The sequence below is a fragment of the Myotis myotis genome, unplaced genomic scaffold (assembly GCF_014108235.1).
Source record: "Myotis myotis isolate mMyoMyo1 unplaced genomic scaffold, mMyoMyo1.p scaffold_m19_p_7, whole genome shotgun sequence".
Lineage (NCBI taxonomy): Eukaryota > Metazoa > Chordata > Mammalia > Chiroptera > Vespertilionidae > Myotis > Myotis myotis.
This window is the reverse complement of record NW_023416379.1, coordinates 11,927,677-11,951,885: the sequence shown is the minus strand read 5'-3', so window position 1 is coordinate 11,951,885 and position 24,209 is coordinate 11,927,677. Positions and strand designations below refer to the sequence as shown.

Genomic DNA, 24,209 nt, shown 5'->3' with positions numbered 1-24,209 from the left:
TGGACAATTGCTGGCACTAATTTGTTTCCTGGGATTATTTCAAACCATCCGGAACCTTTTCTACACTAATTTTTGTTAAAGGCATTTCCTATTAACCAAAGTTAAAATGTGACCTTTGAAAATTTTATTTCAGATGAAAATTATGCATAAAAACCAACTATCTTATAATTAGATCCTCAAGTTAGAGAGTGAATACTCTATGCAACGTACAACAGATGATAGCTCTTACCCTTTAATTTCCTGGTTTGACAAAAACTGTCAATTTTTTTAAAAAGAGTACACATATACATTTTAAATTCGGCATTCCATATTCAGTAAAAATCAACTCTTATTTTAATTATTGTAGAATTTTGACAATTCTAGCAATGGGAAAGATGAATTTTATATCACTGCTATATAGCAAAAAGCAAATAACATTATAAGATTCCCAATATTTAACCTGGTAAAAATGAGAATATGTTTCAATCAAGAACATATCATCTAAAAAATAGTATTGCTATATAGTCATAGGAGTTTCTCATTCCATTTCTGCAAGTCCTACATGTTCAGAATAAATGCAGCATTCACATAACAATATAGTCCATGAAAAGAGTATATTCTTTTATTGTTTTGTTCATACATGTTGTTTCAACTTTCAATCATAAAATTCAATAAATTTGATTCCTTAATCATAAAAACTTGCTTTGCACATTATTTACATGTCACCAAAGTCTACAGCCATACAAAACATCACAAGGATCTTACTAGGCATGGAACCATCACACAGGAGGAGGAGGGAGCTATCAAGTAACATACATTCAAAGATTAATTTGTAGATACGCACAGTGTATTTGGCACTGTTTATTAACAACACCTCCCTCTCTTAAGACAGGCTATTATGCCTTAGTCACAATATACACAATTTGCTATTCGCATCAAAACCAGCTTTCAAACTTTGTAACAATAATCATTTTTAAAAAACAAAATCAAACCAGATTGGGACTGGTTTTCAACCCCTGACTTCTTGCTATGCTCCAAGCTGCCATCTAGAATGTGGGTTTAATTTGATAAATTTTTCCATTATGGGGAGTGTCAATAAAGTATTTGAAAGATATTTAAACAATATCCTTCAAAAGACATAAAGACAAACAACACTTTCCTTTAAAATTATCAGTTCTTCTTGGGAGTGCAAGGGAGCCCTGATAATGTGTTAACTAGTGGTAATTTTGGCAGGAATTACAGAATGACCAATGCCATTCAAGTTGTGGAGATTGTACTAGTAGTTGAACCCATGAGGAGAAAGATATGGAATGCCTATATCTGAATTCAGAATCCTTAGCAACTTGTTTTCAGGGTCTCTTCCTAGGACTATAATAAACTTAAGTCACAATGCCTATATCTGAATTCAGAATCCTTAGCAACTTGTTTTCAGGGTCTCTTCCTAGGACTATAATAAACTTAAGTCACAGGTTATAGATTCACTCTGGTGTGTAGCACTATACTGCTACAAAATGGAAGAAAATAAAGTAAAAGACAACTATTAAACCTTTAGCAACTTTGGCTATATCCCAGTGGGTAATTTATTTGACTAACGTCGTTTTAACAAATATTATATCTTTTCACTTCAATTGGGCCCATTACATTTAATTCATTAAAGCTATACATATTCCAGACACATGTTTATAAAAGCCATAAATTCAGTCTTAAACTAAGGCAAAAAAAATCCTCACTAGAACACGAATCACTGTACAGGGGAACAGAAATAAAAAATTCTCTGGTCAAGTTCAAAGATATGCTGTAGCTTCACATAAAACTTTCAGCAATAAACTGACTTTAAAAAAAAAAGTCTTACAATGTTAAAAGAACAATGAAGTGCAAAGCAATATCACTAAACCAAAATTTAGTTTAATAATTTTATTTCAAGTATATTTTTTAATCATAAATGGGGTTTTGTAATCCAAAGTTTAAACATTTATTCTTCATAACTTCAGAATTTGACAAGCAATTCCAGATCTTGCTTTCCAAATCCAGTCTTCTCTGCTATTTTTCAGACTTCTGAGACCTATATTTAAATTTCTCCATTCTAAACGTACAATTTTAGATAATTATTATACAGTTGTTAAGATTTTTCTGAAAACTGTCCATCAAATATAAAGAATGGTTTCTGTTCAAGGATCAGCAGTGAGGAAAGAAATATTAAATACCTATCAAAAATCATTTATTTATTTAAAAAAGATAACAGAACCAGTGCTGTTCTCTGACATGAAAGAGAACATGTAGAATTAATTTACTTTTGTAGCCTTTGGTAATGTTTTATTACCTACACAGCCCTCAATCTCACTTAAAGGTCTTTTACAGAAAGTCACCATCAGGATTTACTGAGCAAAAACCCTGGGTACTAACATGGTCCTAAATGTGTGATTCCAAAGAGGAACAGGTTACTTTTGAGGAAAAGAGCTGTCTTATAATTTCCCTCAAATGCTTATTTTAAACAAACAGTTAGTGGAAATATTTGTTAACATAACTTTGGATACTACGTAGCACACTATCCATCAAACAACAAAAATCCAGTAGGAAACTTTCCACCTTTGTTTTTCAGGTTCCAACTTCTTCACCTTTTCTGGATTGCCTAATACTTAAATTTTTTAAGTTCTTTAAATTCTTCAATTCAATGTTGTAAGAGTTCAAGTGATCTTCATATCCCAGAACAAAGACAGCGGATCAACACTCTCCAATCACATTGACAATAACGATGAGATGAAAAAGGATGGGTATCTGAAAACAGGTATTCCTTGGGCTTCAATGGTGAGCAAGTTTTTAACACGTGAGCAATAAAGATCTCCATTCCTCTGGAAATGCCTCAAACTCACGATGCTTCCATTTAATAAGTCAATATATTATTCTTAAAAATTAAGGTTTGGTCATCAGGAAAGACTGGAAAAAAAAAAAATCCCCCCTCCCTCCAAAATAATAATCTAACAGCTCTAAACATCCACTCCTATCCCTACAAAAACAGGGAAGTAGTTGGGGCTGAAGGCTTTAAAACTGAAATTTCAGCTCCTATAACATTACTGCTGCTTGCTCAGAGGTGCAAGTCCATGTGTTTCCTTCTCTAACACTTTCCATTTATAAATTTATTTCCATACACACACACACACACACACACACACACACACACACACACACGCATGCACGCACACACACACACACCCATACCCACACACACTTACTCTCAAGTAAGACACTTTTTTGTGTTTGTTGATAAATTATGAGGGTTATAAACTAGGTGTGTACAGGGTTTCATAGTTGCTTTGTAAACATCAGAATCACTTAGGTCCTTTTCTCCAAAAGCCTGAAACCAAATCATGCAGCCAGGGATCACTACTTTCCCAGACGCTGTTCACACGCTGCATACTGACGAAGGGCAGAGAAAAAGTCCTCATAGCTGATGTTTAGGTGGGAAGGCAAGGAGCTGAAAAGGAAGCACAGGGGAAAAGAGGCAATTAGATGACATACTGTAATTTGGAGGGGGGAACCAGAAGGGTAATGACCAAAGAGAGGTTAAGGACAGAAGAAAGCAAACTGTAAATATAGAGAATACAAACCATTTCTACTAAATGATTGTTAACTGTGAAACAGTTCAAGTGAAAAACAACCTCTCCTTCCACAATAAGAGAAAAGTAATTTGTAGTGAGATAGCGATTCAGAACCTCTAAGTAGGATTAATGCAAAGCTGGGGATCTATTTATATAGGATTTCACTCATTGACTTCAAAAGCTCCTCTCTGAGTAAAGCCAGTACTACTTTAATGGTTTAGGAAAGCCAGGCTTGGCATTGGCAGAGCAGCACAGCATCCCTGCACAGTGCCAGACTGAAGCCATGTGGTGAGTAACCATAAATAAACGACATCTACTTCCACCATTTCCAATTGCTCAAGGGGACAATGGCAGTGTGAAGACAAGGATTTTACAGGCAGAGTGAACATATAGCTGGAGGATTTCCTTTAAGTATTTTATTATTACTTATTTTTAATCTTCACCTGAGGATTTTCAGAGAGGAAAGGGAGGAGGGAGGATGAGAGGGAGATAAACATCAATTGGCTGCTTCCAGTACTCACCAGACCAGGGACTGAACCACAACCTAGGCAAGTGCCCTGACCCAGAATCGAATCCACAACCCTTTGGTGTACAGGACAATGCTCCAACCAACTGAGCCACCCAGTCAGGGCTCCCCTTTAAGTATTTTAAACACTTAAGTAATTTTCAGTAATTAACATTTTTAAAAAATCTCTACTTTATACAGCTTTATTGTGCAGCTTTGGAAATTCCAAACACTCTTAGAGCCAAACACCTGGCTATTGTACAAGAGCCACATTCATGCACCAGAGAAAAGGATTCAGCAAACCTGCCATGTATGAACTCCTCTCTGCCCCTGTGGTTCTCTTTTGCTATACTTTACCTTTTCTTCCGCAAACCCCAGCTTTATTGAGCTAGACCTGACATATAATCTTTATCCTTCCTTTGACTACCATCAACTCTTTATCCTATTCACTCTACTGAAATGACATCCTCAAAGGACAAATTTACTGACATTCTTCTTGCTAAAGCCTGCTTCAAATGTCCTCCTCAAACTACCCACTTTCCTAAGCCCTCCTCATTTCACCCCCTTTCCCACAGTCTCATCTCCCGTCACTCCTCAGGAAGCACTTAGCGCCACCCCCCCCCATGCCTCTGAAGTGGTCCTATTTCCTGGTCGGCTTCGTCGGGGCTCACCCTTCTTTTCCATAGTAGGACATTTTCCTGCATCTGGGTGCTTGCAGTCTGGTGGACAGTAGACAAATACAGAGCAAACCTCAATATAGCGTAGAGCTGTAACAGACGTAGAGCTTTGACAGACACAGTACAGAGATCCACGAGGAAAGCCTGTATGTGCTAGATAGCCTATGTCCATTATCAGATTTAAGCCAACTCGGTTTAACAGCCCATTTTACAAATAGAGAGAAGTTTAAATAGCTTTCCAAAATCATGTTAATGAGTTGCATAGATAGCTAAGATTTAAACCAAGATCTGTTTTAAAACACACTTTTTCCTCTAAACTACTCCCAGCTGAAAGGCATGGAAAGTTCTAGAGAAAAGGAGATAAGAGAAATAAGCACCACCCTAGGGAAACCCAGAGTCTGCACATTTTAGTTCTAATTCCACTTTGTTACAAGCCTGAGCAATGTCTCTTCCACTTTACTCGCCTACAAAATGAGGCGGCCACCGCACGTGATCTACAGCCCTGTCTCACTCTAACATGCTGCTGCTCTTCTGCCTCTTTATTTGACACCCTTTCCCCTCCAGCCCCTGAGCTTGAGGCACTTGACCCCTTGGTACTGTGCTCCTCGATGTACCCATTAGAGAGGTCCTCTACTCTCACAGCTTCCATACTACTACTTCCAAGACACTGACACTCCCCAGATTCATCTTTAGCCTTGACTTCTCATTCAAGCACCAACTCTACATCTTCTTCTGCCCTCTACACGTTTCCACCTAAACGGACTATGGCCTCAAAATCATCTTACTCTTGAATTCAACATCTTCCCTTCTAAAGTCAATGCTCCCTTCACTTTTCCGCTTCTCTCGATAGCTCTATAATCCACCCAGTCACTTAGGCTTAAAAACTTAGAGGAGTCATTTCATTTCTTTTATCATAATTAGTGAAGTGCCAGGCTTGCAATTATACTTCTCATGAGATACAATTTGTAGTATTTTTTCTCCTAAAGCCCAGAATTTAAATATATTTTAACGCTTCTAAATCTCTCCTTTGTTTTAAATCAACAAATACAGCCCAAGAACCAGCTACCTGTGTTTGTAAATAAAGTTTTATTGGAATGTGGTCACGCACACTTGTTCACATGTTGCCTGTGGTTGTTTAGGTATACTAGCCAATGTTAAGTAGTTGCAACAGAGGAGATCTTGCAAGACACTGTAGGACCCCGCAGGCTTAAAGTATTTACTATTGGGCCCTTCATACAAAAAGCTTACCCAACTGTTCAAAATAAGCAATTTCATTCTCTTCACTGCATCCTCCCCTAGATTAAGCTATGGCCTCTTCACTGGTGTGTTTACCTCATCCTCCCCCAAATGCAATCTGCTCTGTTCCAGTTACAAACAAATCTTCCAGGGTCACCATTCCCGCATCATCCCCAGGCTCAACGGTTTCCATCTGCCTGTCCAAACAATGATATGCATTCCTCCTGCTGCTATTTAAAGTGTTCTCAATGTCTCCACTCCCAAATTATTTTATTTTATCTCACACTACTACCTAACACTAACGCCCGGCTCTGGTGTGGCCAGTGCCTTCATTCTATCTCTGACATGTAATGAGCATCCTCTGCACCCCAGCTTTCCGCCCCCCCGCCTTCCCCTCCCCGACCACGCGCCCCGCCACTGCCCGTCCCCTACACTTCTTTTCCTCTAGTTCCAAATTCCACCCAATTTACATCTTCAGATCAAGTCACATCCTTTCGACATAGTCAACAACTCTGGCCCTCAGAGATATCTCACTCCTGATCTCCTATGATACTTGATGTCAATAACTAACATTTGCCCAAACATACCCTCTCATGTCTGAGCATTTATGTGTCTTTCTTTTACCAATGACACTGTGAAATACCTGGGGAAAGAATCCAGTATTGCAATTTTTGGGGAATTCCCATTAAACATAGTACAGTACTAGGCTCCAGAAACTCCTGCTGAATTGAACCAAAGTCAGTGCACTTTTAATTACTTACATAATCTCAGTCAATCTGATGTGCCAGGGAAGGTAGCCTAAAGTGCTCTCCACAGGCCCAAACTTCAGTACTACATCAGGATCAGGAAAACCATTTGAACCTTGAAAAGAAAGAAATACACACAAACTTAATATGCACTGCTTGCAAATAAAATGACCAAGGGCAAAACCCGTTCATCAAATTGGCTTCTTATGCTTTGAATATCAACACACTGTAGCTTTATAAGGACAGAATACAGAGCAATGGGATGGACTAGAAAGCCCAGAAATAAACTTGCAGATTTATGGTAAACTGATTTTCAACAAAGGAGCCACAGTAGTTCAAGGGGGAAAGGTTTAGTCTTTTTAATAAAGAAAAACTGGTATCCTATGCCTCACACCATTCACAAATATGGGCTCAAAATGGAACACAGACTTAAATATAACACTTAAAGCTATAAAAATTCTAGAAGAAAACATAGAAAATAATTGTGACTTTGAATTAGGCAAAAGTTTCTCAGACATGACCCCAAAAACATGATCTACTTAAGAAAAATTGGTAAGTTGGATTTCATAAAAATGAAACTCTTTAATAAAATCATTTTTAAAAAGATTTAAGCAGTGGTGCCAGGTAATAGATTCCATAACCCCCCAAAAGGTCAGGATTCGGAGCTTCTCGGTTGGTAGACACAATGAGAGTGGTTTACACAGAGGGGGCATGGCTACCTGATATCTGTATGAGAGGCTGCATTACCACACGCCCACCTCCCACTACACCCTCGCCCTGTACGCCTTTTCCTGAGTTGTATCCCTTGCAACAAACCGGTAAACATAAGTGCCTTTTGAGTTCTGTGAGCCATTCTAGCAAATTACCAAACTTTAGGAGGGAGTCATGGGAACCCCCTATTTATAGCTGATTGATCCCAAGTACAGGTGCTCGGAGAACTACACTGGGGTCTGAAGTGGGGGCAGTTTTGCGTGACCAAGTTCTTAAGCTTGTTAGACTCTAACACTAACTCTGGGTAGTTAGTATTGGAATGAAACTGAATTGTTGGACACCCACAGTTCGTGTCTGGAGAATTACAAAACTCATTGTTGGTACAGAAAAATATCCCAGAGGGAGGAAGGCTAACAGGCAGAAGTCCTTTATAAGAATACTCATCACTCCCCCTACAAATCCTTAGGTCCTCTCCTTTACCAGTAAGTCCTCATGCAAGTCAGTTGACTACGAATGTCATTTTCTCAAAACCAATTTCACACAGGATCTTAAACTTCAGAAACACAACATGTATAACAACAACAAAGTCAAGGCTTTAAAATGTGAAAGGAACCTAGATATTCTTCTTCATAGTGTATATTTGTGGAACAAAACTAAAAATAAATATATATGACTTACTAAGTAAACTGTCTAACATATGCACATCCAAATCTGTGGATTTATTTTGCTGCTGGGCTACTAACTGGCAAAATTCCTGAGCAGCTCGTACAATATCTGCTTTTCCATCTTCTGGGGACAGGACCTTCACTGCCACTTGGCAATTTAAAACTGGAGGAAAACACAAACAAAACATTAATAAAAACATACTTTTCCAGATATATTTCAAAATCAGTTTCAAGATATGTTATATTCAGACCTAAATAAAGGTACAGTTCTTACAGTAAACAAGAATCATTTAAGCCCTTCAATTTCCATATCAAAATATACTTAAACTACTTTCCTCTGAAAGGACCCACACATCACATTTGTGTATGTATTTATATACTGCCTTCTCTTTAAAGTATGCAGAGTGACCTTGTCTCTGTGAATAAATCCTCTAGCAAATAGGAATTTTAATTATAGAATAAATTTCAATTTCTGTAAGTCTAAAGTAGCATCTACAATCATAGCAGTTAGCAGTAACACGGGACTGAAGACAAAAAAAATGTGTTTTAATGGAATATGCATTGTTTACAACACATACCAATTTAATCAAATTTATGATTCTATCCAAGCTATTTTACAATTGGTAGGATTCTAGGTAAGGAATAGCAATGCCAAATTCTTGTCTACAGAGGTTCCCACCAACCCCACTAAAAACCATTTCAATATTCCTGCTCTAGAAATGTGTCCATTCTTTGGATTCTCTTTGAACTGGTATAAAATCTGCCTGGCTCCTCGTGGCTTACGAGTGAAATAAAATCTTTAACATGTGTTTATTTTTTAATATCTATGAAATTCATAATTTTATCTTTTTCTGAAAATCATTAATAAATGGCCTGGCCATTTGTGGCTCAGTGTTTGATCATCGACCCATGAACCAGGAGGTCAGGGTTCAATTCTGGTAGAGGCACATGCCAGGTTGCAGGCCCAATCCCCAGTGGAGGGCATGCAGGAGGTAGCAAATCAATGATTCTCTGTCATCATTGATGTTTTTATCCCTCTCTCCCTCTCCCTGAAATCCATAAAATCATCTTTTAAAAAAATTACCAAAATGAAGAAAAGTCTAAATCTGATGATTAAAGATGGTGACAATAAAGACCAACAGGGTGGAATGAATGAATGAATGAATGAATGAATGACAGGATTTGCCTTCAACCACAAAACACATCAGCCTTTGTTAGATATTTAACTTTATATTCAGGCTTACCTTGATCATCTTTGTCATTACTATTTGCAAACTCTGTTGAGTATTTGGAACAATCTAAGCCCAGAAGTTCCTGCTGTTGTTTTAAAATTTCATCCATCAATCTGGAATTATTTCTTTTGAAAATACCTAAAAAAAAAAAAAACAAAACAAAACAAGTAAATCCAAATGAGGGTAAGTTATCTCTTTAATAAATAGTGTGTTTGCTGTGAAAACAATGTTAGATCCAGAACTGAACAAATGCCAAATGAAGTAGTCATGACTAATTAAACTAGAATCTGAAAGGAAGTGATAACAACAGAACTTTGTTAATATAAAGAGCCTGACTTCAGGCTAAAGTAAAAAACAAAACAGAGGTAACTACGTAGTGTCAATATAAACATGACAGAAATTTAGACCCAGAAAGACTTAAGATCATTTACTCGACAACTTTATTTACAGATTATGAAACTGAGACACAACATCCTTAAGGGTCTTGTCCAAGGATTTAGAAACTGCAGCAGTGGTCTAGAGTCCGTATCTTCCAGACTCCCAGCCTCGTGGAATTTCCTTGCAGACTTACTATTTATATTCAGAACCACAACCTCAACTTGATTAGATTTTTTAATAGTAGAGGGACTAATATGAATTATGTAAAAAGTACAAAATAGATAAAACTAGCAAAATTTAGTGAAATCAGCCCTGGCCAGGTAGCTCAGTTCGTTAGAGCGTCATTCTGATACACCAAAGTTGTAGGCTTGATACCTAGTCAGGGCACATGCCAGAATCAACAAATGAATGCATATAAAAAAGTGGAGAAACAAAATGGTGTTTCTTTCTCTCCCTCCGCCTCTCTCTCTAAAAACATCAATCAATCAATAACAATTTTAAAAATTAAATTCAACAAAGGATGAAGGAACTAAAAGTGTGACATGCATTTAATGTAAAACTAATATAAAGAGCTCTAACTAAAAACAAATAAGTTTCTGGCTATTTTCAGAGAAGCCAACCTTCCTTTTTGGACTTTACCAAGTTTTCCTCTCAGTCAGATATGATTTTAAAACAGTTCAAAGATTAACTGGGAGAGAGCGAGAATATAATAAATATATAAAAATAGCACAGAAGTTGCTGAATATCCTATATAATAAAAGGCTAATATGCAAATTGTCCCCTCGGGTGGGAGTTCAACTGACCAGGAGTTCAAACAGGGGGTGGGGCTGGCTGGCCAACCTTCCTCAGCTCCCCTCCCCCTCCCACCAGCCTGATTGGGCCCAATTGGGGCAGGCCAGCCAGACCCTACCCATGCACTAATTTGTGCACCGGGCCTCTAGTGCTATATATAAATGCCAACTTGGTAGTGTACGTGTAATAGCAGTTTAAAGACAAAAGCAGTCTCTATTGATAGGGGAAAGGCTTTGTAAAATAAGACTTGAGAGAAGAAAATGGGAAGAACATTTACATGGGGAAAATGCTTAAGAAAAAAACATGGAATGCTCAAAAGACCGACAAATGCTGCTGGTGCAAAGGATCTGTGAAAAGGGGCAAAGGGATAGTCCTAATTTTTATTTCATTTTGTCTGCTCAAAGGGCAACCAACAATTTCTGAGCAATATGGAATGTGTGAAAATGTATTTCTTCAGGAAAATTAACCTGGTAACAGTAAAGAGAAGGCCAGTAAGCAGACTACTGCAGAAGTCTATACATATTTTGATGAAGCAATGGAAAAGGATTCACTACAAAGGAAGAAATGATAGGATAAAGAATATGACTTAATCAGAGGTAAAAACAGAAAATTCCATGACTCTAATCTCTGGTGACAGACTATGTGAACATCTTTTTTTTTTTTTTTTTTTTTTTTTTTAGTAGAGAAAGTCTACAAAGAGAATTGGTTCGAAGGAAAAGATAAGTTTATTTTTACATAGCTGATTATAGAATATTTAGGTAAGGGTTTATTGTAAGAGTGACTAAGAGACACAAGGGAAAGATGTTCAAAAGAGGTCGTCACATAAGCACCACATGAGTAGGAATCTTACTGCTTTGTTTACTAGGGGCTAGCAAAGTGCCTGGTACAGAAGAGACACTCAACAAGTAAGCTTCTGCTGAAAGAAGATGGCAAGTCAGAGACTGGCTTGGGGACTGGGAAAGGCCTCGTTGGGGTTAAGTGACTTTTCAGCTGGTCTCTGAAGAATTAGGAGAATTTTTTAGATGTGGGGCTGGGAAGGCAACATAACAAAAAATGGAGGATGAAGATGTAGATATACATTTGGGAGTCATCCTCCTTAAGGTGAGAGCCATACACACAAGAAATAATACAATTCTCAAAGGTAAAGGGGCACATCATATACATGGAGAACAGGAAAGGGCTAAGAATGTGGCTCCATAAAAAAGTCCACAATTGCCCGGCCAGAGTGGCTCAGTTGGTTGAGCATTGTCCTGTGCACATGGAAGGGTTGCCAGTTGGATTCTCAGTCAGGGCACATGCCTGGGTTGCAGGTTCAATCCCCAGTTGGGGCACACAGAAGGCAATCAACTGATTGTTGTTTCTCTCTCACGTTGATGTCTGTCTGTCTAAGAATGTCCTAAGGTGAGGATTTAAAAAAAAAAGTCCACAATCATTAAGACTTTAAGCTTAGAAAGATAAAGGAGAGCATTTTGTAACACCCATGTCCAGAGCAAGATTAAACACAACAAATATATTCCCAAACACAAAGAAAATTCTTAAAGAAGGTGATTAATATCAGGAGTTATTTGAGTAAGTATTTAGGATAGTAATACTTGTGTAGTAATACAGATGTATTTGAATATAATCATTATCCTCAAGTCCAAAACAAAAGTCACAAGGAAAAAAAAATAGCATATAAATTTTTGATACAGGTTTATAACTGTTACAAGATTTCCAATTACCTATGCAAATAAAGAAGAAATAATAATTAGATCACCCTTTCGTCTGTATTGTAGTTATAAATGATAGAAGGCATACATATTTCAAAATTTTCTTAATTTAAAAACATCAAATTTCTACAACAGTACTGCCAGACATGTTTATTAAAAATAAAATGTTAATTAATCTGTTTACCCTACCCCTCCAGATTAAAATGGCAAAGCTTTTCAGAAACTCTTGCCCTCTCCAATGCAATGGATGACATTCTTCATCAGCAAAACAGTCACCACCTCTTCTCAATCTTTATTCTTTCCTTCTCAACCTTTATGTTAACAGTAATGACCACCACCCTGCTTCTTCAAAATCCTATCCTCATTCAAGCTTGTCTGAATGTCCTCTCCTGGTTTCATTCTCAATCTGCTCCTTGACTGGCCCTTCTCACTTTGGACTGCATGCCTTTTCCTCTTTCCAACCCCTCCCCCACCTCCCACCCTGTTCCTAGGTCAGTCCTCTCTTTCTATGCACGTGCTCTTCCTCCTTTGATCCTAGTTACTCATAGAATTTTAAAACCACTCCAGACCAGGACAGGGTAAGATGAGTGAAGCAAAATTTAAGGGGGTGCCCAAAACTCAGTAATTAAGCATCCATGATAAACAGAACATTAAAATTTGAAGTAAAAACAGGGTTAGCATTTGGTTCCTATCACTTCCAGTTCAAACATCTAATCTTACCCAAAAGTTTTGTAAGCATCTGAAAATGAACACATCTAAAATATGGCAGCTTATATTTAAAGCTAGCTCTCAAGCACTTATATTACATCAAGTTAAAAAAAAGGGGGGGGTCTGAATAGGCTATATGAGAACAGTAAATATATAAGGGTGGTGGGACATTTGAAATCACAACTGCTACTTATATAATTAATACTTATATAATAAATAAATAAATGGCCCTTCTTGTTCTAATAAAAGCATCACTGCCTGCCAGTCACTCCAGGCACCTCTCTCAAGCATTATTGCCACCACCTCCTCAGCACCCTATTACTATGCAGACCCATGTACTCTTCTACAGCAGTGCTCCCTGTACCCATTTCCTTTTGTCCAGTTGACATCCTTGTATTTAACCCAGTTATTAATTAACTGGAAAGGAACAATGATTGAATATAACAGGTACGCCCATAATAAGGTCTGGGTGACTACCTGTCAGTCACTCCTGGGAGTGGTCATTGGCCAGAAGAGGCGTGGCCACTGCAAGTGCAACAAGATTTGAGATATACTAGTATAAGTTCCAGAACAAAGGAGTTCCCTCCTTCTTGCTCTCTTGGGACTCTTGTGGCAGGGGGTGTACTCTCACGCTCCTGCATTTGCCTACATGGCTCACGGCCATGTGGACCCCCCACACAATGGACTAATGGACTTTAACTAGTCTGATGCTACATGGGTCCCAGCTGCACCATGGAACACAAACTCTGGGCACTGGCTTTGCTTTTAGCTCTGCTGGATCCCCAACTGCACCTTTTCCAGGACTGGTTTAAGGGAAATGAGACTTTGCAACTTGAGGGATATAATTCCACACAAATAAAGCTTCATACCACATCTTATTTTCCCTGGAGGCCTCCAGAAATTCTTTTTCCAATGGCACCCCAAAAACTCCACTCTCACTAGCAATGGAGAAGAGCAATCCACATAATTCTCCGATAACACTATGTCCCCATTGTTTCAAGCAACAGTCTTCTTTATAGTATTACAACCATCTTCTAATGTGTCTTTCCTGACCCTTCGCATGTATTGCTAGACTGACTACAAGATTAATCTTCTCTGGGTATATCTTCAATCCTGTCACATTCAACTTTAATATCATCAATAGCTCCCCAAATACTGAATATATTAAGAACAAGCTGCTCAGATCAGCACTGATATTCCAGCCTATGCTTCCACACTTGGTGGCTAGGAATACTTTATATTTATGACATAAATTAATCTTTCTATGCCTCTATAGTACCATATTGCCAGCAAATTAGACTGCTTCCTTTCCTCCAAAAACACAGGAAGTGAGGCCAGCCTCCAACCTTTATTATGTTACCTACACAGCCCCACACCTATAAAATTCTACTAATTCTTCACAGGCCAGCTGAAATGTCACTTACCCTCAATCCACCAGACAGATGTGCCTCATTCCTCCTCTCACCCCCTCCGAATACACACAATTTGTTCAAACTCCTTGATAGACTAATATTCTACATTTTATTATAGTTATAGAGCTTCACCCTTCTCCCCCAACTAAACTGTACTTAGCTGTGAACTAGTGTCTTACTTATCTCTTTTCCTCTAGGGCACCTTCCACAATGTTTATTTAATAAACTGAATTATCAGTGCACAAAATATCACCTAACAACAACAAAACCTAAATGAACACGTCACTGAATGGAATTTTTTTAATGTTTCCAGGAACCTCCCACAATAAAAGCGGATACTTCCTTATTGCACATAAGCAGAAATTATGTTTAAAAGGAAGAATATTGTACAGAGGCATAGTTACAAAGCACCTTTTATAAAGACTTTCATAAAGTTATTTTAAACAGAACATTTATGTTGGCTGGTTTGGATAAAGAGATGAAATTAAAAAAAAGTATAGTGTCTGAGAAATGCTAAATGCACAGATAAGACAGATTATCAGCAAGATGACTCCTGATACCTAGTAACTTGGACCCCATCTGGAAACCTGATTATAGTCTATGGCACTTATCTCACTTATACATAAGCAAGATTATAAGCTTACCATTTTCTTCAGGATTCAAAGTCCACACACACTTCACATGATACAAAAGAAATGCAACAACATGCAAGTGCGCCTTGGACTGCAATAGGCAATTCCTCTAGCAATACCAAGTTGATGTGGAGATTCTTTTTCTCATATCATAATTCATCTTGTTTGCTTTCATAGAATCTAAACTAATGCCAAAATGATATGAATTTGGCATGACATCCAGGTCTCCTGGTTTCTAATTATTCAGTTCAGTAACTATTTCTAACACTGATAAAGAATGATGAACCCAATTTACTATTAAATTTTGAATTCTCCTCTCAAAAAAATTAAACTCCATAAAATAAAACTGACCTTTTACAAATGAATAGTATCTTTTGAAAAAAACTAGGACTACAGTTTGTTTTTAAAAAACTTTTGAAGAAGGTTTCCCAGGGCTAACAGATAATTAAATGCTTTTAAAAATGACTTAGGAATATAAGTTTTTTGCAATAATGATTCATTTTTCTTAATTTTTTAAAAAATACATTTTATTTCTTGATTTATGATGATGTCTTACCCCTATAAATATGTATTTTAAATATGTTTTTATTGATATTTAGATAGAGAGAGAAAGGGAGAGGGAGGTAGAAACATTGATAAGAGAGGAACATTGATCAGCTGCCTCCTGCATGCCTCCCACTGGGATCAAGCCTGCAACCGGGCATATGCCCTGAACGGGAATTAAACCAGTGACCTCTCGGTGCATGTGACAATGCTCAATCCACTGAGCAACTCCGGCCGGGCTGCAATGATTTAGAGAATTTTACTTAATGTTTTATTGCTCTCTCAATTTTCCAAGTATAAACTGCATGTAAATATACATAGAAAATATGGAAGAACCAAAAAATTTTAAAACACACACATGCACACACCCACAAAAATCTAGTTTCCATGAAAGAATAAAATATTAGGCTAGGAAGGCTGGACCTCAGAAAGACTACAATGTTTTTGGTATTTCTTAATAAACACTACTATGTACTTTGAGGGCCAAATGTACTTCTTTTTCTATCTGAAGAAATGCCTGTTTTAAATTTTAATATTAAAAACTATATGAGATGTTCAAAGTTTAGACAATAAAGGAATGTCCCCTAACCATCCATCCACCTTACCGTTATAACACAACTATTTCTAATTTTTAATATTTCTGAGTCTTTGTCTACATGCATGTGTAATACTGGCATATGTGATCATGCAGTTCTGTATCATGCTTCTTTCGCCCCAACATTTAGAAGTGGAGCAAAGGAGAAGCTGGGCATAAGGCTGAGAAGAAACAGACAGTGAGAAACGAAGAAATCCAACCATATGTGATGTCACGGAAGGCTGGAGAGAAAACATTTCCAAGGGAAAAGGAATTAAGTATGTCCTATCCACCTATTTGATTTATACTGTACTCAGGAACCTTACTGGAGTCTTTAAAAAATCTCTAGTATGTTAGTTAAAATGACATTGTAGAATTGCTTATAGGTTTCAAAATGTACACTACCTATACTATACTCAAGCATCTACACCAGTGGTTCTCAACCTTCTGGCCCTTTAAATACAGTTCCTCATGTTGTGACCCAACCATAAAATTATTTTTGTTGCTACTTCATAATTGTAATGTTGCTACTGTTATGAATCGTCATGTAAATATCTGATATGCAGGATGGTCTTAGGCGACCCCTGTGAAAGGGTCGTTCGACCGCCAAAGGGGTGGCGACCCACAGGTTGAGAACCGCTGATGTACACATTAACTGGGTCACAAAGCCATGGCATAATACTTTTTTCAACTTAATACCAAGTAACAAGGAGTTTAATTAGGCAAGTGTTCAACTAGCAAATCTTACCTATAGCCCTTAAATCAGCGGTTCTCAACCTGTGGGTCACGACCCCTTTGGGGGGTCGAACGACCCTTTCACAGGGGTCGCCTAAGACCATCGGAAAACACATATATAATTACATACTGTTTTTGTGATTAATCACTATGCTTTAATTATGTTCAATTTGTAACAATGAAATTGGGGGTCACCACAACATGAGGAACTGTATTAAAGGGTCGCGGCATTAGGAAGGTCGAGAACCACTGCCTTAAATACATCTAACATCCAAGGGGAGAAAAGTGAGGTAAACACTGAAATATCTTAGTTATAAAGCACCTCTCCAGCCATGGAATCAAAGTAACAGCTCTCTGTAAATAGGTGGACTCACTCAAGTAGCCGACCTTTCTTCTTTTCAAACCAGACATCTATGTAAGTTACCTAGTGGTTGCCCTCATTTAATTCTCTAACAATCAAATTATACCACTACTGGAGGCAAACGTCAGCGAGGAAAACATATAAAGCAATTATTTAAAATAGAATAAAAAACTGCAATTAAAATTTTAGATGAATGAAGCAGTCATAAATACATCTTATAACCTATTAAACAGCTTTACTTCAAGGGCGCCCCAGGATACCTCATGGAAAACAATTATACTGGAATTAGCATGTAGCAAGGGAACAGATACATGAAATGCTGGCATTGTGAGGCAGAATGAGTGTTGAGTTTTCAGTCCCAGTGCTTCCGCAGAAGAAATGTGTAAAATGAACAAGCCTCCGGGTTCTCTCCGTCTCTGGTTGCATATGTAAAAATGCAACTGTATTCAAAGACTCTGATCACCTGACAAATAAATAGTTCAATACAGAGCAGGAGCCCCATAAAGTTAAATTCATCGGGTTAAAAAAGGAAAGTGATTCCTATGATTCCCAGGATGAACATTTATAATAGTGGTATGAAGAACATTCTATTTGCCTTTAAACACCTTTTACCAAACATTCTATCACCTGTAGATAAGTGCCACTTTACTAAGGCTTTACTCCTACCAGACCTGAGGCCCTGAACATAACTGTCCCCTATACCTGGGCTCCTGAGCATTAAAGAGAAAAAACCAACGTGATAGAGAAAAGTGTTAGTTACATGCAAACAAGTGGTTAGAATAAGATGGAACTTGGAGACATTGTAGAAAATAGGTCTACCTTTCATCTACCTTTCATCTAGCGCCAATATTCCACCTTTGTGTGGAAATTACCGAAAAATTGGTACAGCGTTCTGGTAGGGTTAAGGTGACCTTACATAATCAGGACTAGTACTAAAAGTGATTGCATTGTGGTCACATTCTCTTACCAGTAGAAGTCTTACCAATATAACAGTTGAGTACAAAAGCTTTGGAATAAAATCTGGTTTGAATTCTAGATCTGCTTCTTGCTAGGTATGGGTTCTTGCTTTCTAAGTCTCAGTGTCTTGATGTGTAAAACTGCTAAGAACTTAATGTACTTCTTGCATAGTATCTGGTACATAGTAAGTGTTTAACAGAGTTGTTACTGCTATTAAGTAAAGGTTTATTTTCATACATTGATCGAGCAGTATGGTAAAACAGAAGTGTATTCAGAGAATGCGGTCATTCAAAAATTAACAAAGACAGCAAAACTGGGATGGAGCAGTCGAGAAAGGCTTTCCAGGAGGAGATAGTCAGAATGGACACACAGGATCTCTCCTAGCCTCCTGACAAGGAACTAGCCCTTTGGCAAAAAAAGGAGAAGAGAACATTCCAGAACGCTAAAATAAATGTGAAATGCTGTGCTGGAAGTGAATCAGACAAAAGTAAAGATTAGAAAGAGAATGCTCCTTTATTAGTACACGAGTTACCAAGGAAGGGAAGCCAGGTACACTAGTTTGTATTGTGCGGTATATTAAAATGTAATCGAATTTATACTTCCCCTTTTAACACTTCTGGCAACTCTATATTTCAAAATAAGAAAAATAATTCTTAATAAAATCATATCTGCTAACAGCATGTTTCAGATTGCCAAATAAGTAAATAAGGAAAAAACTATGTTCATTTTCCTCCATTATTTTAAGGCTTCTGGGTAGTATTTGTGTTGAGAAACAACTTATAACTCAGTTCATTATTCTTATTACAGAAAATACAGTCTTCCTTTCAACTCAAGAAATACATACTGACTACACACATCACAACAGCTACACTCTGTAGAAGAAAAAAAATGAAGATTAATAGCATCTCAGGAACTTAGACTCTAGGAAGGAAATTCAGGCCCATACCAGTATACATACACTACCACTTTACAGAATAGAGAACAGAAGTGCCTCTAGGGATGTACAACACTCTAAGGAGATTCAAGGATAGAGCAAGATTAGCGGAAAACCAGTAGAGACAGACTACCCTACGAGGTGTTAGAAGGGACTTACAAGGATCAACAATAGCCTTTTAGCAGGGAGATGACATTTACTGGGAAAAGGAGAGGAGGCAGCTTCAGGAGGAAGGAACATCAAGTGATCTAATGCTGGATGCAGCACAAGGCGTATAAGAGTGAAAAACAGGTTGGGAAGGTTGGCAGTTCACTGGGCAGATCTTTTGAGTGAGAATTCTGGACCCCACACCATTTTATACGACACAGCAGTTCTTGGATTTACAACTATGGAAGTAACACTAAAAAGAGCTACAACAGATTTCTTTTGTCTTTTACTGAATTCTCACAAAGAAGTCAATGCCACATTCTAGATCAGCGGTTGCCAACTGGTGGTCCGCGAGGCCCGAAAGGTTGGCGACCGCTGTTCTAGATCACTCAAACTTATCCTAAGTAATATTAAGACTCACCCCAGGTTATCCTCACTCATGAAAAAAATCAGGAAGGATGAATAATTTGATGTAAGGTAAGTAGCAGGGAGATTTGTGTTAGGGCCACACAAATGCATCCTAAGGATAATCTGATAAAAGAGAGATGCTCAAGTCCCATTCCCTAAATCAGTCTGACCAATAACTGTGTTGAATCTGTATTTCTTATAAGCATGACTCACTCACAGATGGTCCTTGTTTTGAAAATACTGCCCTACAGCGAGGTTCCCGGCATGGCACCAGGACAGCGGGGCAGTATGAACAGGTTCCATCACAGAAGATTATATCCAGATACCTTGGATCTAGGGATTCTTGAGGTGAGACCTAGGCAAGCATAGCAACTCTGTGGCTATCATATCAAAAGTCCCCAAACTCCAATTTTTATACCATTCCAGTTAGTCATTTCTTGAATTATAATCATGTAGAGAAAACAGCCAAGTCTCCTTCCATACTAGAATTCTAAGCTCAAGAAATTCCTGAGAAAATGACTCAAATTTCTGAAGGATAAAAGAATTACTAGCAGAAATCATTACACTCAAGTAATACTGCAGGCAGGTGAAAAGAAAAGGATCAGTTTGCTGGCAGGAGTCAAACCACGGGAAATATCAATGGATGTTTTTAGTCTAAGGATTAAATATAAGTTACAGCAATTATCATCAAAATAAATATTCATTTAAAAAATGCCACTCACTGGCATTTATATATTTGCTTACAATAATTTTTAACAGATATCCCTAATTTGAGTGTACACTCCTTGACACCATTTCTTGTACTTCTTTGTACTCCAGTGCTGTATATCACAGAGGCACTCAATAAAACTGGCATTAGAATATTTTTCTAAGTTAAATATCTCTATAGAAATAGCTAAAATATGCCCTGACTGGTTTGGCTCAGTGGATAGAGCATCAGCCTGCGGACTGAAGGGTCCCAGGTTCGATTCCAGTCAAGGGCATATACCTTGGTTGCGGGCACATCACCAGTAGGGGGTGTGCAGGAGGCAGCTGATAGATGTTTCTCTCTCTCATTGATGTTTCTCTCTATCCTTCTCCCTTCCTCTCTGTAAAAAATCAATAAAATATATTTTTTAAAAAAGAAATAGCTAAAATAAAAGTTTGTTAGGGAAAACTGAGTAAAGCTTAAGAATCTGTACTTCCCTTGAAAAGTACAACTTTTCTCACGTCCACATGGCTTGCTCCCTCACACCTTTCACAACCATACTCACTGTGAGTGAAAGACTGTTGGTTAGAGAATTCCAAGAACATACATATAGTATTTTTTATATCAGAGCAGGCTTTGCAGCACATTTTATAAATATTTAGCTCTGAATTTTGCAAAGTGGTGGAGTAGGAGGCAGTTTTCCAAAGCTTCAATCCAAAATAAAATTAATCTGTCATACTGACTGCCTTTACTATGTTGTCATATGGAAACATTTAAAACCATTTCAACAAAGGATTATAAGGGGAGGAAGTCATTGAGGCTTTCCTAAGCCACTCTATCACCCCATCTCCATCACTGATTTTCAACATTTTATCCCCCTTCCCTGCATTTTCCTCCTTACACTTTTGACGTAATATTTTACTCATTTGTAATATGTGTCAGGCTTCCACTAACATACAAATTCTTATTTTGTTCACTGCTGTACTTTCTTGTCTGGAGCAGTATCTGGTGCTTAATAGATGCCCAATTGTCACCTGGTAAATGAATGGATGAAAGACCCAATCAAGCAATAAAAACCAAGAATGGGTAACTGGAAAGTCTCTTATTTTAAACAACGAAATTATTCCTATCCCTGAGGAAATAATTAAAACAGCTTTTACAGTAGGACACAAAGTGCTCAGTTCATTCACTGAAAATGCTCTGTAAAATTCCTTCCGGTTGTCAGGCAATACTTGGTCGGACTGACTTCTTCCTTTTCATTACCAATTGTTTTCTTTCAGCGAATATGACACAGGGTACTTCTGAATTCCACCAGCAACTCAGCAACAGGAATTGCAGGAACCAGGAAGTGTGGGAACATGTCATCTGGTTAGCAGGCAGTCACCAAGTGAAACTAGTTAGCTCTACATTTTCCTTTCCTACTAAAGGTACAGGGCCCTGGATTTAAAGCAATCACCTGGATATAGGGATTCGCTTCTAAGTCAATTCGCCACCTTGCTTAAAGGCTTTAACTAACTTCTGTTTGTTTCGCTTATGTTGCTCCGCTGGCAATGTGTCCATCCGCTGTGCTGCTCTGAGCAGAGCCTGCATGGCCGCTAGCATCTCGGGATTTCTATGCCTCTGCAGAGCTCCTCGGCAAGGGCCACGGAATGCCAGCCCCTGAGTATACTCAACTTCACCCTACAGGGCAAATCGCCAGTGATGGCAGACTATCTAGTCCCCGTGCTACTTTCCGGCAGCAAGAAATGGTATAGGTCAAAGATTACTCAAATACCCTGTAAAGTTGGTCAGACCTCAACCCACCCTTTCTGGGGGGAAAAAAACTCCACAAAAAACCAACAACTAAAACACAACCACAACACCCACACTTAAACCTGGCCTTAAAATCTTGATTTTAAAGATTAAAAGCAAGTTGTAGCTTCTGTGAAATTTCTTGAACAGAGAATGAAAGTGGTAGTTCAAGTTACTAAACAAAGAATAAAGCATCAGTTTGTCCTTCATCTCAACACTCACTCCTACAAATCTTCATCTTTCACCAAATCTGTATCTCTAAGGAAAGTCCACTGTTGGCAGGATTCGACTGAAACGCAAACCTGACCCTCAAGCGTTCCTCCCCCTCGCCGCCTCCTCGGCCTCCCCGGCTGCGCTCCCACCGCCTCTCCCCCTGCACACGTCCCCCCGCTCCTCCTGGGAGCTCCTGACCCCCGACGTTTCATCGGAGCCCCTGGCACTCAGGTGGCCACGCGTCTCCTCGAGGGTCCACGGAATGAAGCGTGCGGTTCCCAGGATCAGGCCCGGCCCGACGCCCGAGGTGTGCGGCCGCCTGGTCGTGGGGATGGCGGACACTCCCTCAATGGGAACGCCGGAGGACAGCGGCTGTGTCCGGTGCAGCGCTGGCCCCCGAGGCCCCGGGCCCCACCCCCGGACCCGTGAGCGCTCGCTCCCCTGCCCACGCCGCCTCCCCGGGGCTCAGTCCGCATCCCCAGCCGCTCAGGGGAAGCCCGAACCCCCGCCGCCGGGCCGCGCCGTCGGATCGGGGCCTCGAACCTCCCTCCGGAAAACACACTGACTGTCACCAAAGGGCAGCCGTGCGGGAGAGTAACAGAAACGCCAACCCCTGCACTGCTGCCCGTGGGACTGTAGGCAAATCAGTGCACGTCCCTGACCCTCGGCCCCCTCGCTGGCGAAACATGGCATACAAACGCCACTCGCCTTACCCGGGGCATTATGAAGAAGAAGGCATGTTTTTCTAAATGCACCCACATCTATGGAGCCGAATTCGGGGACTCGGTAGGTGTTCGCTAAAGCTTGCTCTCTCCCTTCCTCGAAAGCATGTGACACTGAACGGTGCGCTCCGGGGCCGCGGAGGCGAGCCGGCAGGGCTGCGGCGAGCGGGGTGCCCGCGTCCCCCAGCCGGAGGCGGGGTCCCCGCCGTCGGAGGCGCCCCGCCCCCGCCCCGCGCCGCGCCTCACCTTGGTGGTCGTAGACGCTGATGTAGGAGATGCCCACGGCCATACACCACACCACGAGGCTCGCGATGTCCGAGAAGCTGGTCTCCGGCTCCTCCTCGGTGATCACCAGGCCCATGTGCACCGGCAGCTTCTCCAGGGACCGGCCGTCCGCGCGCCAGCGCAGCCGAGGGTGGGGGCCGCCCGGGCCGGGCCCCCCGCGCGGGTGCCGGTGCGGCCGGCGGTTCCTGCCCGCGGCCGGGGGCTTGCGGAGCGTGAAACCCAGCGGCGCTAGGACCGCGGCGGAGGCGGCGCGGCAGCAGCGCCGCCAGATCCAGTTCCAGGTGCCGAACCGAACGCGGAGCCAGTAGGTGAGCGTGCGGTGCAGGCAGAGCAGAGCGTGCAGCACCCGCCACACCAGCTCGTACAGCCCCGTCATACTCTCCGGGCGCCCGGCCGTCCTCCCCTCCCTCCCTCCCTCCCACACCCTCGGGGCCGCGGCTCCTTATCTACCTCTGCGGGCGGCGCGAGCCATCGCTCCGCGTGCCCCGTCCCCCGCGCCCGAATCCCTTTCTACTGCCAGCACCTCACCTCGCCCCCGCCGCCATCTTCCTCCGGCCTTGGCAGCCCCACCCCCGCTAGCACATACTCAGTTCTGATTGGTCGGCGTGGAACTCTGACGTGGCTTCTTGGGTTAGAGGATGTGGCCTAGCCCCGCTCGGCGAGGGAGAACGCGCTCCTGGGAACTAGGTGGGCCGGCTTCTGAATGCGCCCCCTGGTGGTTTGGAGGTTTAGAAGCGGACGCCACTGGTACTTAGGCGCCGGACCCAGAAAGATGCCCGTCGTCATGGCAGGAATGGGTGATTGCAGGGACGTAGTGTTCCTTGGGTCCTGGGCATCTTATACCGTCTGTTTCCTCTCATGGTCCCTCTAGAA

The 24,209-nt window shown here is 40.3% G+C and overlaps 1 protein-coding gene across 1 annotated transcript; it reads right to left on the bottom strand.

Moving 5' to 3' along the window:
• Window positions 1–576: 576 nt before the first annotated feature.
• NUS1 (NUS1 dehydrodolichyl diphosphate synthase subunit) lies at window positions 577–23,750 on the bottom strand. The gene is made up of 5 exons (XM_036316966.1): window positions 23,298–23,750; window positions 9,360–9,485; window positions 8,129–8,278; window positions 6,755–6,854; window positions 577–3,451 (listed from the first exon to the last, which is right to left on the bottom strand). Exons 1-5 carry the CDS (start codon window positions 23,710–23,712, stop codon window positions 3,361–3,363), a joined length of 882 nt encoding a protein of 293 aa, XP_036172859.1. The 5' UTR covers window positions 23,713–23,750; the 3' UTR covers window positions 577–3,360.
• Window positions 23,751–24,209: the final 459 nt, after the last annotated feature.

Excerpts from the sequence above, each read along its gene's own strand:
- NUS1 (XM_036316966.1), bottom strand. The coding sequence starts at position 23,712 with ATGACGGGGCTGTACGAGCTGGTGTGGCGGGTGCTGCACGCTCTGCTC. Across the intron at positions 8,279-9,359 it reads TAATGACAAAGATGATCAAG|TTTTAAATTGCCAAGTGGCA; the intron begins GTAAGCCTGAAT and ends GTTTTCCTCCAG. Across the intron at positions 3,452-6,754 it reads ATCAGATTGACTGAGATTAT|CTCCTTGCCTTCCCACCTAA; the intron begins GTAAGTAATTAA and ends CTTCCTTTTCAG.